Source organism: Malus domestica, chromosome 09, assembly GCF_042453785.1.
Source record: "Malus domestica chromosome 09, GDT2T_hap1".
Classification (NCBI taxonomy): domain Eukaryota; kingdom Viridiplantae; phylum Streptophyta; class Magnoliopsida; order Rosales; family Rosaceae; genus Malus; species Malus domestica.
In genome coordinates this window covers 28,598,330-28,610,895 of record NC_091669.1, presented here as the reverse complement: position 1 = coordinate 28,610,895, position 12,566 = coordinate 28,598,330, and the positions used below count along the sequence as shown (strand labels likewise).

General features: G+C 34.6%; 1 protein-coding gene across 1 annotated transcript; it reads left to right on the top strand.

Annotated features, from left to right (window-relative positions):
- The first annotated feature begins 7,465 nt into the window (after positions 1-7,465).
- On the top strand, positions 7,466-10,411 carry LOC103444067 (peroxidase P7-like). Its single transcript, XM_008382977.4, has 3 exons — positions 7,466-7,772; positions 7,920-8,111; positions 9,682-10,411. The coding sequence occupies exons 1-3, from the start codon at positions 7,542-7,544 to the stop codon at positions 10,228-10,230; spliced, it is 972 nt and encodes a 323-aa protein (XP_008381199.4). The 5' UTR covers positions 7,466-7,541; the 3' UTR covers positions 10,231-10,411.
- The last annotated feature ends 2,155 nt before the right edge of the window (positions 10,412-12,566 follow it).

Sequence of the window (12,566 nt, the reverse complement as noted above, 5' to 3'; positions counted from 1 at the left end):
ATGAAATCAAACATTTTCAATTGTCTCCCTTAACATGTTGTTACACCTTCTACAAGGACACTGGATTCTAGTTGCACACAGTTTGTGTGTACGTGCAAAGCCAATAAAATCTTCGATTCCATCCAACTATTCGTCCGCACATCTATTCGGGTTCTGTATCCATGTCATGTCCATAATTCCTGGAACCACAATAACAATACAACAATCACAACAACTTCATACAAAATGACAAAGTCACCTTATGCCTCCGGTAATGGCCCTATCCCATTCGGGAATGCATAGTCATGTCACGTAATTTACGGTTACATCAGATTAGATTTTGACGTGGATGAATTTCGGCAGCATCTCAATACAGTTCTTCAGATGTACAACCCGAAGAACGTACAGAGATGACATCGAAATCTCCACAATCGAAACCTAATCCTTCAACCATAAACTACGCGTCATAACTATGCATTCACAAACTGTCCAAATAATGGGACAATTCAAGAATTAATTGGACCGCAGTCATGCTTTCGCATCCATGCGCAAAATCCAACTAATCCTCGAACGGGAAACTAAGTTTTACTAAAAATAAAAAATAAGTATGAAGTTAATTTCAATTAACTCTATACATCACAACACATATTTGTACGTCACGTACAAATTTAACAACATAATATAAATATAATTTCACAACACAATATAAACAATACAAACTAAGTTCAACATAATTTAATTAGTTTTATATGTTTAAAAAATAAAACGAAGAAAATATCTTCTCAATCGTTCTCCACCAAACACTAATCACACACAATATCCCTATAGACAACGAAATTAACGGCGTTAGTATGAATTTACATTAATACTTTTACCGTAACGACAAAAAACGCTTACCAGACACATTGAGATAGCTCGATCAACCAAAAGAAGAAAATGGAGGGAGTATTAGATGATGAAATTGATAGAAAATGAAAATGACGGATGATAGTTTGAGCAAAATCGAAGGGATGAGTGCAGAGGCACAATCTGCAATTTTTTTTGCAGTTTGCCTCTGCACATGGCTGAATCTAGATTAAAAAGTTCACTTTTGGACGAACGATTTTGCGCGACGAAACAGGTATTCGTCGTGCAAACACCATTGCGCAACGAAGATGGTGTTCGTCTCACAAATGTCATTTGCGTGACGAAAAAAGAAGTATTCGTCGCGCAAGCTTACCATTTATTTATTTTATGTCCTTTACTTTACAATTTATTATTTTCAACACATTGCGTGACGAATGAATGTATCGTCGAGCAATGCATATTTTTTAATTGTTTTTTTTTTATTTGTATATATTGTAAAATTTTATTTTATTATAAATAAAAAACTCAAACCTAATTTAACATTAAATTAATTAACAAAACTAATTTACTATCCCTAATAGAAATTATAATTAATGCAAATATTAATACTCATCTACATAACATATATTTATTCATTAAATTAAATATAAAGTCCACAAAATCCTATTTAAAAAAAAAAAACCCTCATCAACTTTAATCCTCCCCCTGCAACACATCAAACTTCCACTGCCGAAAACTCTGCTTGAAAAGCCCATCCACATAAATCTGTTGCTTCTCATCGGTTTCATTAACATCCCAATGAACCTACATTAATGCCAGTAACAACAAATTAGTAATTTAAAAAATATTACGTTTTAACAAAAATAATTGTTCATTATTTACCAAACCTACCGGTAACTCTCCCACCATGGACTTCTTCAACTTCTCAAGGACCTTTTTCCAAGACTCAAACTTGGCAGAACAATCCCTCAGCACCAAATTCCCAATGTCATACTTAAATTCGGCGTACGCCTCATCCAAATTTTTTCCTTCAGAGTACGGCACTTGCTTTCGTCGATACCTCTTTATTTGCACTACAAGTTTTTTTTTTTGCCAGAACCCTCTCTAGAATCGGCCATCATTTTTGAAACAATTTTTTTTTGAAAACTAGGGCTCTGAAACTGTGTTTATATAGCACTAGGACACCTTTGCGCGACGAAAATATTCGTCGCGCAAAATGCGTCATCAATGCGCAATTAATTGGAAGGTTTGAACGCATGTTGACCGTGCTTTGTGCGACAAATACATGTATTCGTCGCGCTAAAAGATTCCTTACGCGACGAAGTTATTGTTGCTCAGAATATTGCGCGACGAATAAAATATTAATATTTTTAGAATAAATAATTAATACCTGAAATATTATTCTGTAAATAATTAATGCCTTAAATATTTAGTCTATATATAATTAATTACTTAATCCATACAATTTTTTTCAGCATAAGTACGATATTCATTGAAGTTTGTAAGCACATATAAACAGATGATAGGGTGCTTACATTAGGTTTCAATAAAAAAACCAACATGAATTGAAACCTAATTAAGTCCAAATACATAATTGAAACATAATTAAGTCCGAATACGTAACATAAAAAACACCTTAAATTTAAATATTGTCATACAAAACATAAATTTAAAACTACTATTTGGATGATCCTGGTCCATTTCGCAAGACTTCATAACGCCATATGTTGTAACCTCCCTCCAACGCATTATCCATCAACTTCATCAACTGTTCATTCATATCATCATCAAGAGTATACTTACACTGTTACACATATATGCAAATAATTAATTTCAACATATAACTAAAAATTTCACAAGCTTAATTATTAATCCATCAAGAATAATATACTCACTAATACTTCATCCATCACAGTCTTCTTTACATTCCCAGGTACATCTTCCCAAGAACGCCACTCAGCAGTGGGACAATTATTCCCCATGGCTACAGCGATCGCATGCGCAAACTCAAAATGATCCCTTAAATCATGCGGGTTGGCATCACGTACAGTCTCACCCTTGTTCTTATCCGCCATCCTAGCACGAACAAAATTTTGAAGAATAAGGATAATAGAATTGTGAAGAATCAAGATAGCAGAAACGAATATTTATAAGTGGGTTAGGACCTTTGCGTGACGAAATATTGTTCGTCGCGCAAGCTGTTTTTTCTACTAGTGGGGGTGTGTGTGGGTGTGTTCTCCGAGAGGAAAGAGTTGTTACGGGGAGACAAGGAGACAATGTTCTCGAGATTGAGAACTGTCACGGGAGCCTAGGAGACAGTAATATTTTTAAATTGGGATGTTACACAACGGGTCCCCAGGTACCCCTTTTTTTATACTTTTGGATTCAGCTCGTCCCTAAAATTCTGAAGCCCCACCCCCTATTTCTCTTTTTAAAAATTAGGAACCGGTCCGTACCCGCGGTTCCTGTACCCGTTTGCCCACCCCTAGCCTAGAACGCTCAATGATTGCCGCAGAAGGGATGGCGAAAGAATGAATGGTGAATACCACTAAGAACATGTGTATGAGTTCATGCAATATTGAATCACTTGATAGGAGCCCTTATCTGCATGAGGTGCCCTATGACTATAGATAGAAGGAGGAATATCCCCTCCGAAGTGAAGCAGGCGCTGATGGCAGAGCTATCGATACATGTGTTTTTTTTTAGTTTAATATTTCTAATAATTTAATTATCCTAGATAATTACTTAATGTATTTGTATAACTAACACTTTTTTTTATATTTCAAATCAACTTCGAGATCGACATGCAAAAGCCTGGTTTGTCAGACTACATAACCCGATTGTTAAATTATCGGTTCAGGGAGTGGAAGTACGAGTTGCACAACCCTTTGAAAGTCATGAAGAAGCTCTGACATATCCGCCCACTGAATTTGAGCATAGGATGGACGAGTAGCACTCGCTATGTGGTTATTTTCAGAATTTATAAATTATGGAAATGGACGTCTTTCGGGGTGAAGCAGTTGAACGAGTGAAGTAGTTTCCCATCCAGAGTAAATTTCTTTTCGATTTCAATATAATTGTACGAACATTGTGGTTTTATTGATGAAATAAATTTGTTTAATATAATAAAAAATAATTAATTAAATGTAAACATGTTTTAATATATATTTTTAATAATAATTACACTTTGCCAGACAAATTAAATCGTCGGGTTAAGTTTTTAAATTTATATATTTTTTGGTTTATAAAGCTTGCCCGATGAATGTTTGGTTGGCAAAAATTTATAAGGTTCTATTTAAAAAAAAAAAAAAAATAATAATTTTTACCCGAAGAAAATGTTTCGTCGGGTCTCTTTGGTTAGCGCAGGATTGCCCAACGAAAGTTTGTTGGGATAGGTATAGTTGCGACGACCTTTGCCCGACGTATCTCTGTCGCCCAAAATTTTAGTTTTAGGTGATGAGCTCTTGCTTTAGAAGACGAATTTTATTCGTCGTAGTAAGAGGGAGTTTTTTTGTGTGTCTGTGTGTGTGTGTACTTGTGGTCTAACTTGGTGAAGCCTAACTCATCACAGCGGAACTTGACGAGGGTTTAAACGAAAATAATCCCTTGAAATCTCAAGACTCAAGGTTGGAGCTTTAGTATGAACAATGATTTTTTGGGCTGTCAAAGGATTTAGTCAATCATTCTGCTTTCTTGATCATTACACTATATATCAACTTATTGAAAACGAAAGCAGAAAACCAAATTATCGTTCAGAAAAAGAGGGAAATTATCAACTGGCTCAAGCTCAGCACGGGAGTAGTAGAGTTGAACACAAGGAAAAGTAAACCATCCTTTCCTCCCACTTGGAGTTCATTTTTGTCAATATGCATGGAGCAAAATCGACTTCATTCAAACTATTACAAAATGGATATTTGCATGCCTCTCTTGACTTTTTCCCTTCCTTTAGCTATTTTTAGAAAAGAGAGAACATGCACGCAATATTTATTAATTACATTTCTAGATATATTTGTGAGTATGACATATACTGAAGTTGATCAAATTCAAACACAAAACAATATTTTATAATAAGTTGTTCAAAAACAAAACAGCAATATATAATTATTCAACAAAAAAGTCACCTATACGAATTTGTATATCTAATTAAAAAAAAAACAATTTAATTTTAAATTGTATTATCAAAGTTAAATCGGGCAACGTTCATGAAGGTATCATAATGTTATGGTATACAAATAATCACATACCCTCTCTTACTCACTTATGTTAAATCTTGTTCGTTGTTTCCATTGAATTATTCAATCTGAAGGTCAAATATAAAGACATGTGTGTAAAAGAGAAAAAATGTGTGTAGTTGTCATTTCTCTTTTATACTTTAATAACATAGGGGTGCAGTATGAAACATTTTGAAATGCCAATATAAGTTCTTATTACTTATGGCTTGTTTGGTATATATGATTGGATTAGAATGGATAAGACACTATTTTTAAGGTATGTTGAAAGAAGAAACAAAAAATTGTGACATACTTACAGGTAGGAGATGAACTCAAGAATAAACTTATCTATTCCAACCGTCCTCAAAATAGATGGATTAAATGTTCATGCCTAATCCTCTTTTAATCTCCCAAAATAAAAAATCATACTCTTCTATCTTCAACATGCCTTGAATTTGGAGAGGTCCAATTTAATCCTTTGTATCAAACAAAGCCATAATTATTGAACAATATTGTTTATTTATTTTATTTTTTTATAAAAATGTACCGTATTTAAATAGGTGTCAACTTCAAATCTTGTATTTGATCATATTCAATGAAATTCACTGTTTTCCAAACAAATTTAATAATAATAACAATAGGTATCAACTTGAGAATAAGTGACCATGGACTCGGTAAGTACCTCTACAGAAATGGATTTAATCCATGAGGCAGCAACTTCGTGTCTCATAATAATTAGGGAACTTTAACGAAAAGCTCTCGATACTGTTCATTTTAACAAAAAACCATATTTTTACACTAAAAAGTCAATCCTAGTATTCACTTTATCCTTTATTTTGTTCTTATCGTTATAACTCAAAGTTTTTAAACTATTTTGATTAGTTTTGCTTAATAATTAAGCTACCTAGAGAAGAGAAGCACTGAATTTTAAGCATGATATTGATGAACGGTACTTGGCTACTAAAAAATGAGTAGGAACTCTTACTCAAAATTCTTAGTGTTTTAATCACAGAGCTTTGTGCTTATGGTCAGAACCATTCATACTATGAATAATACTGTAAGTATCATCTCTGTAAAAAATAAATTAAAACTAAGGCCGTTTAGTCAATCTATTGTGGCAATTACATAAATGGTTCATAATGCTTTTACCAATACCATTCATTTGTTTTTAAACAGTTTGATGACTAAGCGACTTTAGTTTTAATTGACTTTTTGCAGATGCGATATTTATAGGATGATTTATAATATGAACTGTTCTAATTATAAACACGAAGTCTATAAATTGACTACGAGCAATTTTGAGAAATTTTGAGTAGGAGTTCATACTCATATTTGAGTAGCCAAGTATTATTCGATATTGATATCTATTGGTAGGTCAATATTTGGTTTATCCTATTTTGCTTGCTCGTTGCTGAAATGGCTGTCATCCATTTGCCAATTTAATAAAAAAAGGTCATACATTTCTGATTAACCAAAAAAAAAAAAGTGTCTCTATTATTTGATATTGATATCTATTGGTGGGTCAATATTTGGTTTATCCTATTTTGCTTGCTCGTTGCTGAAATGGCTGTCATCCATTTGCCAATTTAATAAAAAAAGGTCATACATTTCTGATTAACAAAAAAAAAAAAAAGTGTCTCTATTTTCCATAAAAAAATAAAAATTAGAAAAAAAATAAAAAAGTCACTCTTCAAAATATATAGAAGGTAAACATTGAGTCCTAATTAGAGGTGGGTTCAAAAAACCGAAAACCGAAAAAAACCTAAATCCGAACCGAACCGAAACCGAAAAAACCGAATCGAACCGAATCCTTTTGGTTCGGTTTTGGTTTTAGTGATCTAGAAACCGAACCAAACCGAACCGAACTGAATTAATTAAATTAATTTTTTTATTTAATTATTTGTTTTGGGTATTATTGTCACCTCCTAGCCCGGGCCCACCACATCCCGGCCCGTTCCACCACCGTAGCACGATATTGTCCGCTTTGGGCTTACCATTCCCTCACAGTTTTGTTTTTGGGAATTCACGAGCGACTTCCTAGTGGGTCACCCATCCTGGAAGTGCTCTAACCTCCTTTTCGCTTAACTTCGGAGTTCGTACGGAACCCGAAACCAGTAAGCTCCCAAAAGTCCTTGTGCTAGGTAGGGATGAGAATATACATTTAAGGATCACTCTCCTGGGCGCAGTACGGGAATCTTTGCTTTTTGTCTTCGTGTTTTACATGCATTTGGATCATCGGTGTAAAGAAGTCAACCCAGCTTTATTGGTCGGATGCTTTCTTTTTTGTATTGGAGCTAGCTCGATGCTGTTCCTCTATACCCCAGCAAGTAAACGCGTTAATCAAGCAGCAAAGTTTGAATTTCCAACTTCACCAGAAACGAAACGGCCTCTCTCTCATGCATGCAATGCACAATATCTTCCTCTATATATAGAGTGCATACTCAAACCACCTTCTCACACTGCAAAGCAAGCTGCTTCATATATTCAGCTCTAATATTGAAGCTCATGTCATATAATATAATGGCCTCTCTATCCCATTTCCTCATCATTTCAGTACTCTTCATCGTCCCTTTCTTTAGCTGTTGTGTCAATGCACAGCTCTCGGCCAATTTTTATGCAAGAACTTGCCCAACTCTTCCAACCATCGTTCGCAATGCTACGAGGGAAGCTGTTTCTAGGGAGGGTCGGATGGCTGCCTCTATCCTTCGTTTATTCTTCCACGACTGCTTCGTAAATGTGAGAATATATAGTACAAAAATATTTTCTTGTCACACAACGTATATATGCTGATAATTACAGGACTCATATTTAGCTATATGCAGTTTAATTCTGATTGTGCCTATTTTTTTTTGGTAAAATTCTGATTGTGCCTATTAATTGTAGGGTTGCGACGCTTCCATACTGTTGGACGACACGGCCACCTTCACAGGCGAAAAGAATTCATTCCCAAACCGGAACTCAGCTAGGGGCTTTGAAGTCATTGACACCATTAAAACTCGCGTTGAAGCTGCTTGTAATGCTACTGTGTCATGTGCAGATATTTTAGCACTTGCAGCAAGAGACGGTGTTGTCTTGGTTAGCAACTGTAACGATGCTAATTTTGCATGCTTTCTTTTGCAGAAAATTAGCCATATTTAGTTTTCTATTGCTATTCTACAAACTATTTTTCCCCACAAAACATATAAAAACCCTTATATATGTGTGTGTATATATAAACAACTATATATAGTAATACTCGATCTACACATATCAATTATCAAATAGACCAATTAAGACTTTATGCTTAATATGGTATATAAATCACAATATTAGTTTAACCACAACTGATACAATCAATTTTAACTTATGACTTTTACCCCAAAAAAAAAAGGGACACTTTGGATGCGGTCCCTAACTATCAATATTCTTTGATTGAAACTTTGTTAGTTTTTAGTTTTTGATTAAGGTCCCTGACATTAATGTAATAATGTAAGTTACTATATTTTTTAAATTAAAAATTAAAAATTGAAATTTGTAATTGTTTATATTAATGAGATTTTAAATAAAACCCATAATTTATGGGATTAAAAATAATAAAATAAAAATTATACTCTCTATTATATTGTGTGTGTGTGTGTGTATACATTATATGTATGGGTACATTAACCAAAATTAACAAAAAAAGTTATTGTACCAAAACATGGATACATTCTCAAATCAACGAAAAAGAATGTACCCATATAAGTTTAAACATGGATTAAAAAATTTGAATGGATTTTATATTAAAAAAAAGGGTACATTTTACATATAACAAATTGATATATTTGAGAATGGGTACATTTAAGTTTAAAAAAATTGAAAAATTATATGACTGGGTACATTTAAGATTAAAAAATTGAGAATTTTTTTATATATATAAAAAAAAAACTAATAGGTACAAACTTAATTTAATTTAATTTTTTATTATTTTGGAAATGTTTGAATTGAAAATTAATTAGAAGTTTAATAGAGGTGTGAGTATTAAACCCTAAATTAATTACTAATTTTTATATTAAAAAATTATATAATAAACATGTAAATTCATTATCACATTATTGCTAGGGACTTGAATCAAAATTTAAGAACTAATAAGGTCTTAGTCAATGAACAGTAAAAACTAGGGATCGGATACTAATTTTTCAAAAAAAAAAAACTTATGACTACATAAGTTAAAACAGTGTGTCTATCACGTTAGCGCTACTTGAGTTTGATCCAACTTTATTAAAATTAGAGTTGTCTTATATATTTTATTTATTTATATATTTATTTTTTAAGAAGAAGAGTAAACTTGATAAAAAAAAAAGTTAATGATTCTTGAAAATTATTTAATTTTTTTTTCTCTTTTTTTGAACGAGTGTAGAACTTTCAACTATGGCCCCAACTTTCTGGCTTTTAGTCTGATATTGCTGCAACTCGTCATGCATGGGGACAAATTAACCAGCTGCTACGTACATTTTTTCAAATTTTAGATAGTGAATGATTGAACCACCCATTTTTGCATGGATAAAATGCACTCCACATCATAATCACATACCGTCAAAAATATATTCAATTCTCTCTGGGGTTATCAGATATTGATCACGTGATAATATTGACATGAGAACTTGTCGTTTGTTTCTGTGTGCAGCTAGGAGGAACCTCATGGACAGTAGCCCTAGGCCGAAGAGACGCCAGAACCGCAAGCCAAACTGACGCCAACAACCAGCTCCCCTCCCCCTTCGCCAACCTCGCAACCCTAATCTCAAACTTTGCAGCCAAAGGTTTAACCGCCACAGACATGACCGTGCTCTCTGGCGGCCACACATTAGGCCAGTCTCAGTGTTCATCCTTCAAAACCCGCATATACAACGAGACCAACATCGACCCTGCCTTTGCAACTACTCGTAAGCGTACTTGTCCAGCTTCCGGTGGCGATACGAATCTAGCTCCTTTCGATATAACTCCTAATCGCTTTGATAATGAATACTACAAGGCCCTTGTGGCTCGCCGTGGTCTTCTCCATTCGGACCAGGAACTCTTCAATGGTGGGAGTCAGGATGCCTTGGTTACAACTTATAGCAACAACGTTGCGGCTTTTACAAGAGATTTTGCTGCAGCCATGGTGAAGATGAGCGCTATTAGTCCTCTAACAGGGACAAATGGAGAGATCAGGAAAAATTGCAGACTAGTCAACTAAGTTTTTGAGATTTACTGTAATACGGTGATATTTATATAATTTACCTAGAAATATGAACAAGTATGGGGTATGTAGCTAGGAAGTGGGCAAGAAAGTGCTGTTAACCAAATTAATCTGTGATAAAGTTAATTTCATGCGCACTGAAGAAGTATTGCAATGAAAGCATTATTATTATTATTAATTTTTTTTTTATCCAGAAAGCATTATATATTATAGAAAACTTTATTTTTGTTAATAGTGTATTGTTCAGAATTTGGAATTTGCAACTGGGCATGCTAATATGCAACAACAATCTCCAGGTCAAGGCATGGAAGCTCATCCTTTTTTATTTACTTATTTTAGAGTGCATTTTTGTTCACCTCTAAAGTGAGGGTTATGCTTATACTCTCGTTATATTAGTTTAAATTTCGAAATTCGTGTCTTAAATCAACTAGATCAAACTAATTTAACCGCAATTAATGAGGGGGTGAGCATCCCGGCCACTTTTGGGATTGAGCAAATCCAACAGAGCAAAGGCCCTGCCAACGAGCTCAACATATCGAACGCTACACATGAAGCACATGCGACTAATTCTAGCAGCCACAAACGATGGAAGAACCATTGTGGCCGTGGAAATGGGAAGCAATCCCAGCCATGAGCTCAAGGTCAACAGAGCAAAGGCCTTGCCAAGGGAGGAAATTCGACCCATAAGAGCAATACCCTCGCCCTTAAGGCCCCTAACTTCAAGAACAAAGGAAAATATACCGTTCAATCGGATTCCACAGAATTGGACATGTGCTTTTGTTGTGGATCAAGGGAACATTGGTCACGCATATGCTGAGCTAATTTTGAGGTCATTGCCAAGTATCATTCCCATTGGGAGACTAACTTTGCCCGTGTGGAAAATTCCCACCACCACCATGGAGATTTCAGATTTTTAGGAGGCATCTGCTCTTATGGAAGAATAAGTTTATTTGTCGAGACATGTTTGGGAGGGATTCCCCCTAGTGGCCAAAAACCCCTCCCCCCAAGAGGCTATCTATTCTCCCCGTTCCGGAAGAACATTGTTGAGCTTTAGAGATATTTGGATAATAAAATCATATTGAAACCACTGGAGAGAATGATTCTGAATTTCTTTGTATCACTTCTTATGAAAATGGCTAGAAGCATATTCACAAGAAGCTGGAACGTCTCGTGAGAGGGTTGTACATAACAACCATTCGAGCCATTGAGACCCATCACGTGGCCGACCTTGTGTCCGAGTTCCAGAGCACTTCGTTGCTTTGGTATGACTGTTTAGGACATCCAAGATGAGATATGATGCGACGTATCCTCAAAGTATCACACGGGCATCCTCTAACTCGAAGTTTAAACTCTTATCCTGGACATCTTTCTTGCAAAGCATGTTCACTGGGGAAGTTGATTACTCAACCCTATGCTACAAAGATCATTCACAACCCTTCTAAGTTTCTTCAGAGGATTCAAGGGATATTTATGGACATATCCAACCAACATGTGGACCTTCAGATACTTTATGGTGTTGGTTAATACATCAACACGTTGGTCACATATCTACTTAATATCCACATGCAATGCTGCCTTTGCAAAACTAATACCTCAAATCATTAAGCTTAGGGCTCACCACCCTGATTATCCTATTAAGTCGATTCGAATGGTGATGAGTCAATTTCATATTATATATTTTACCTTATTCTTAGTATATCTTAGTAATTATTTTGGTAGAATTTTAATACTTTACTTTATATTCTCAACATAGGACATTCGACTTCTTCTGGAGAGACAAACGAATTTTGGAGTAATTCAAATTGGAGGACGTTCGTGTGTTCCTTAGCTTGTTTGTATCAAAATTTCAGCAATTTCTACCAAGCGGTTATTTTCTAGCGATTAAATAAAGAAGCAATGCGCGTTGCTGGAAAGTGACGTTTATGGGCTTAATTGCGATTTTTGGAGCCCAAGATGACCTTTGATGGGTTTGTGACCTTTTAGAGAAGTGTTTAGAATATTCCAAACTTTAAATCCAGCTATTTTGGGCCAATTTTGGAGCAGATATTCATCTAAAATGTGGTTGTGCAGAGTTTAAGCTGATTCTCCTTGTCAATTTAGGATTATGTTACCTAATTTATTTTAATTTATTTGGTTTCCTAGTTTTATTCTAAGTTCTTTTCTAGGAAGGATTGGATTTTCTATGTAATATAAATAAGCCTTTTGGTCGGCCCTAGTTCTTCTTCTTTTACGCAATATTGGAAAGAGGACTTTGGCAAAAGCTTAAAGATTTTCAGACTTTATTCTCCAAGGTGTTTTCACTCTTTTTCTATTTTAATAAAACTTTTTTTATT

Excerpts from the sequence above, each read along its gene's own strand:
- LOC103444067 (XM_008382977.4), top strand. The coding sequence starts at position 7,542 with ATGTCATATAATATAATGGCCTCTCTATCCCATTTCCTCATCATTTCA. Across the intron at positions 7,773-7,919 it reads TCCACGACTGCTTCGTAAAT|GGTTGCGACGCTTCCATACT; the intron begins GTGAGAATATAT and ends TATTAATTGTAG. Across the intron at positions 8,112-9,681 it reads CAAGAGACGGTGTTGTCTTG|CTAGGAGGAACCTCATGGAC; the intron begins GTTAGCAACTGT and ends TTCTGTGTGCAG.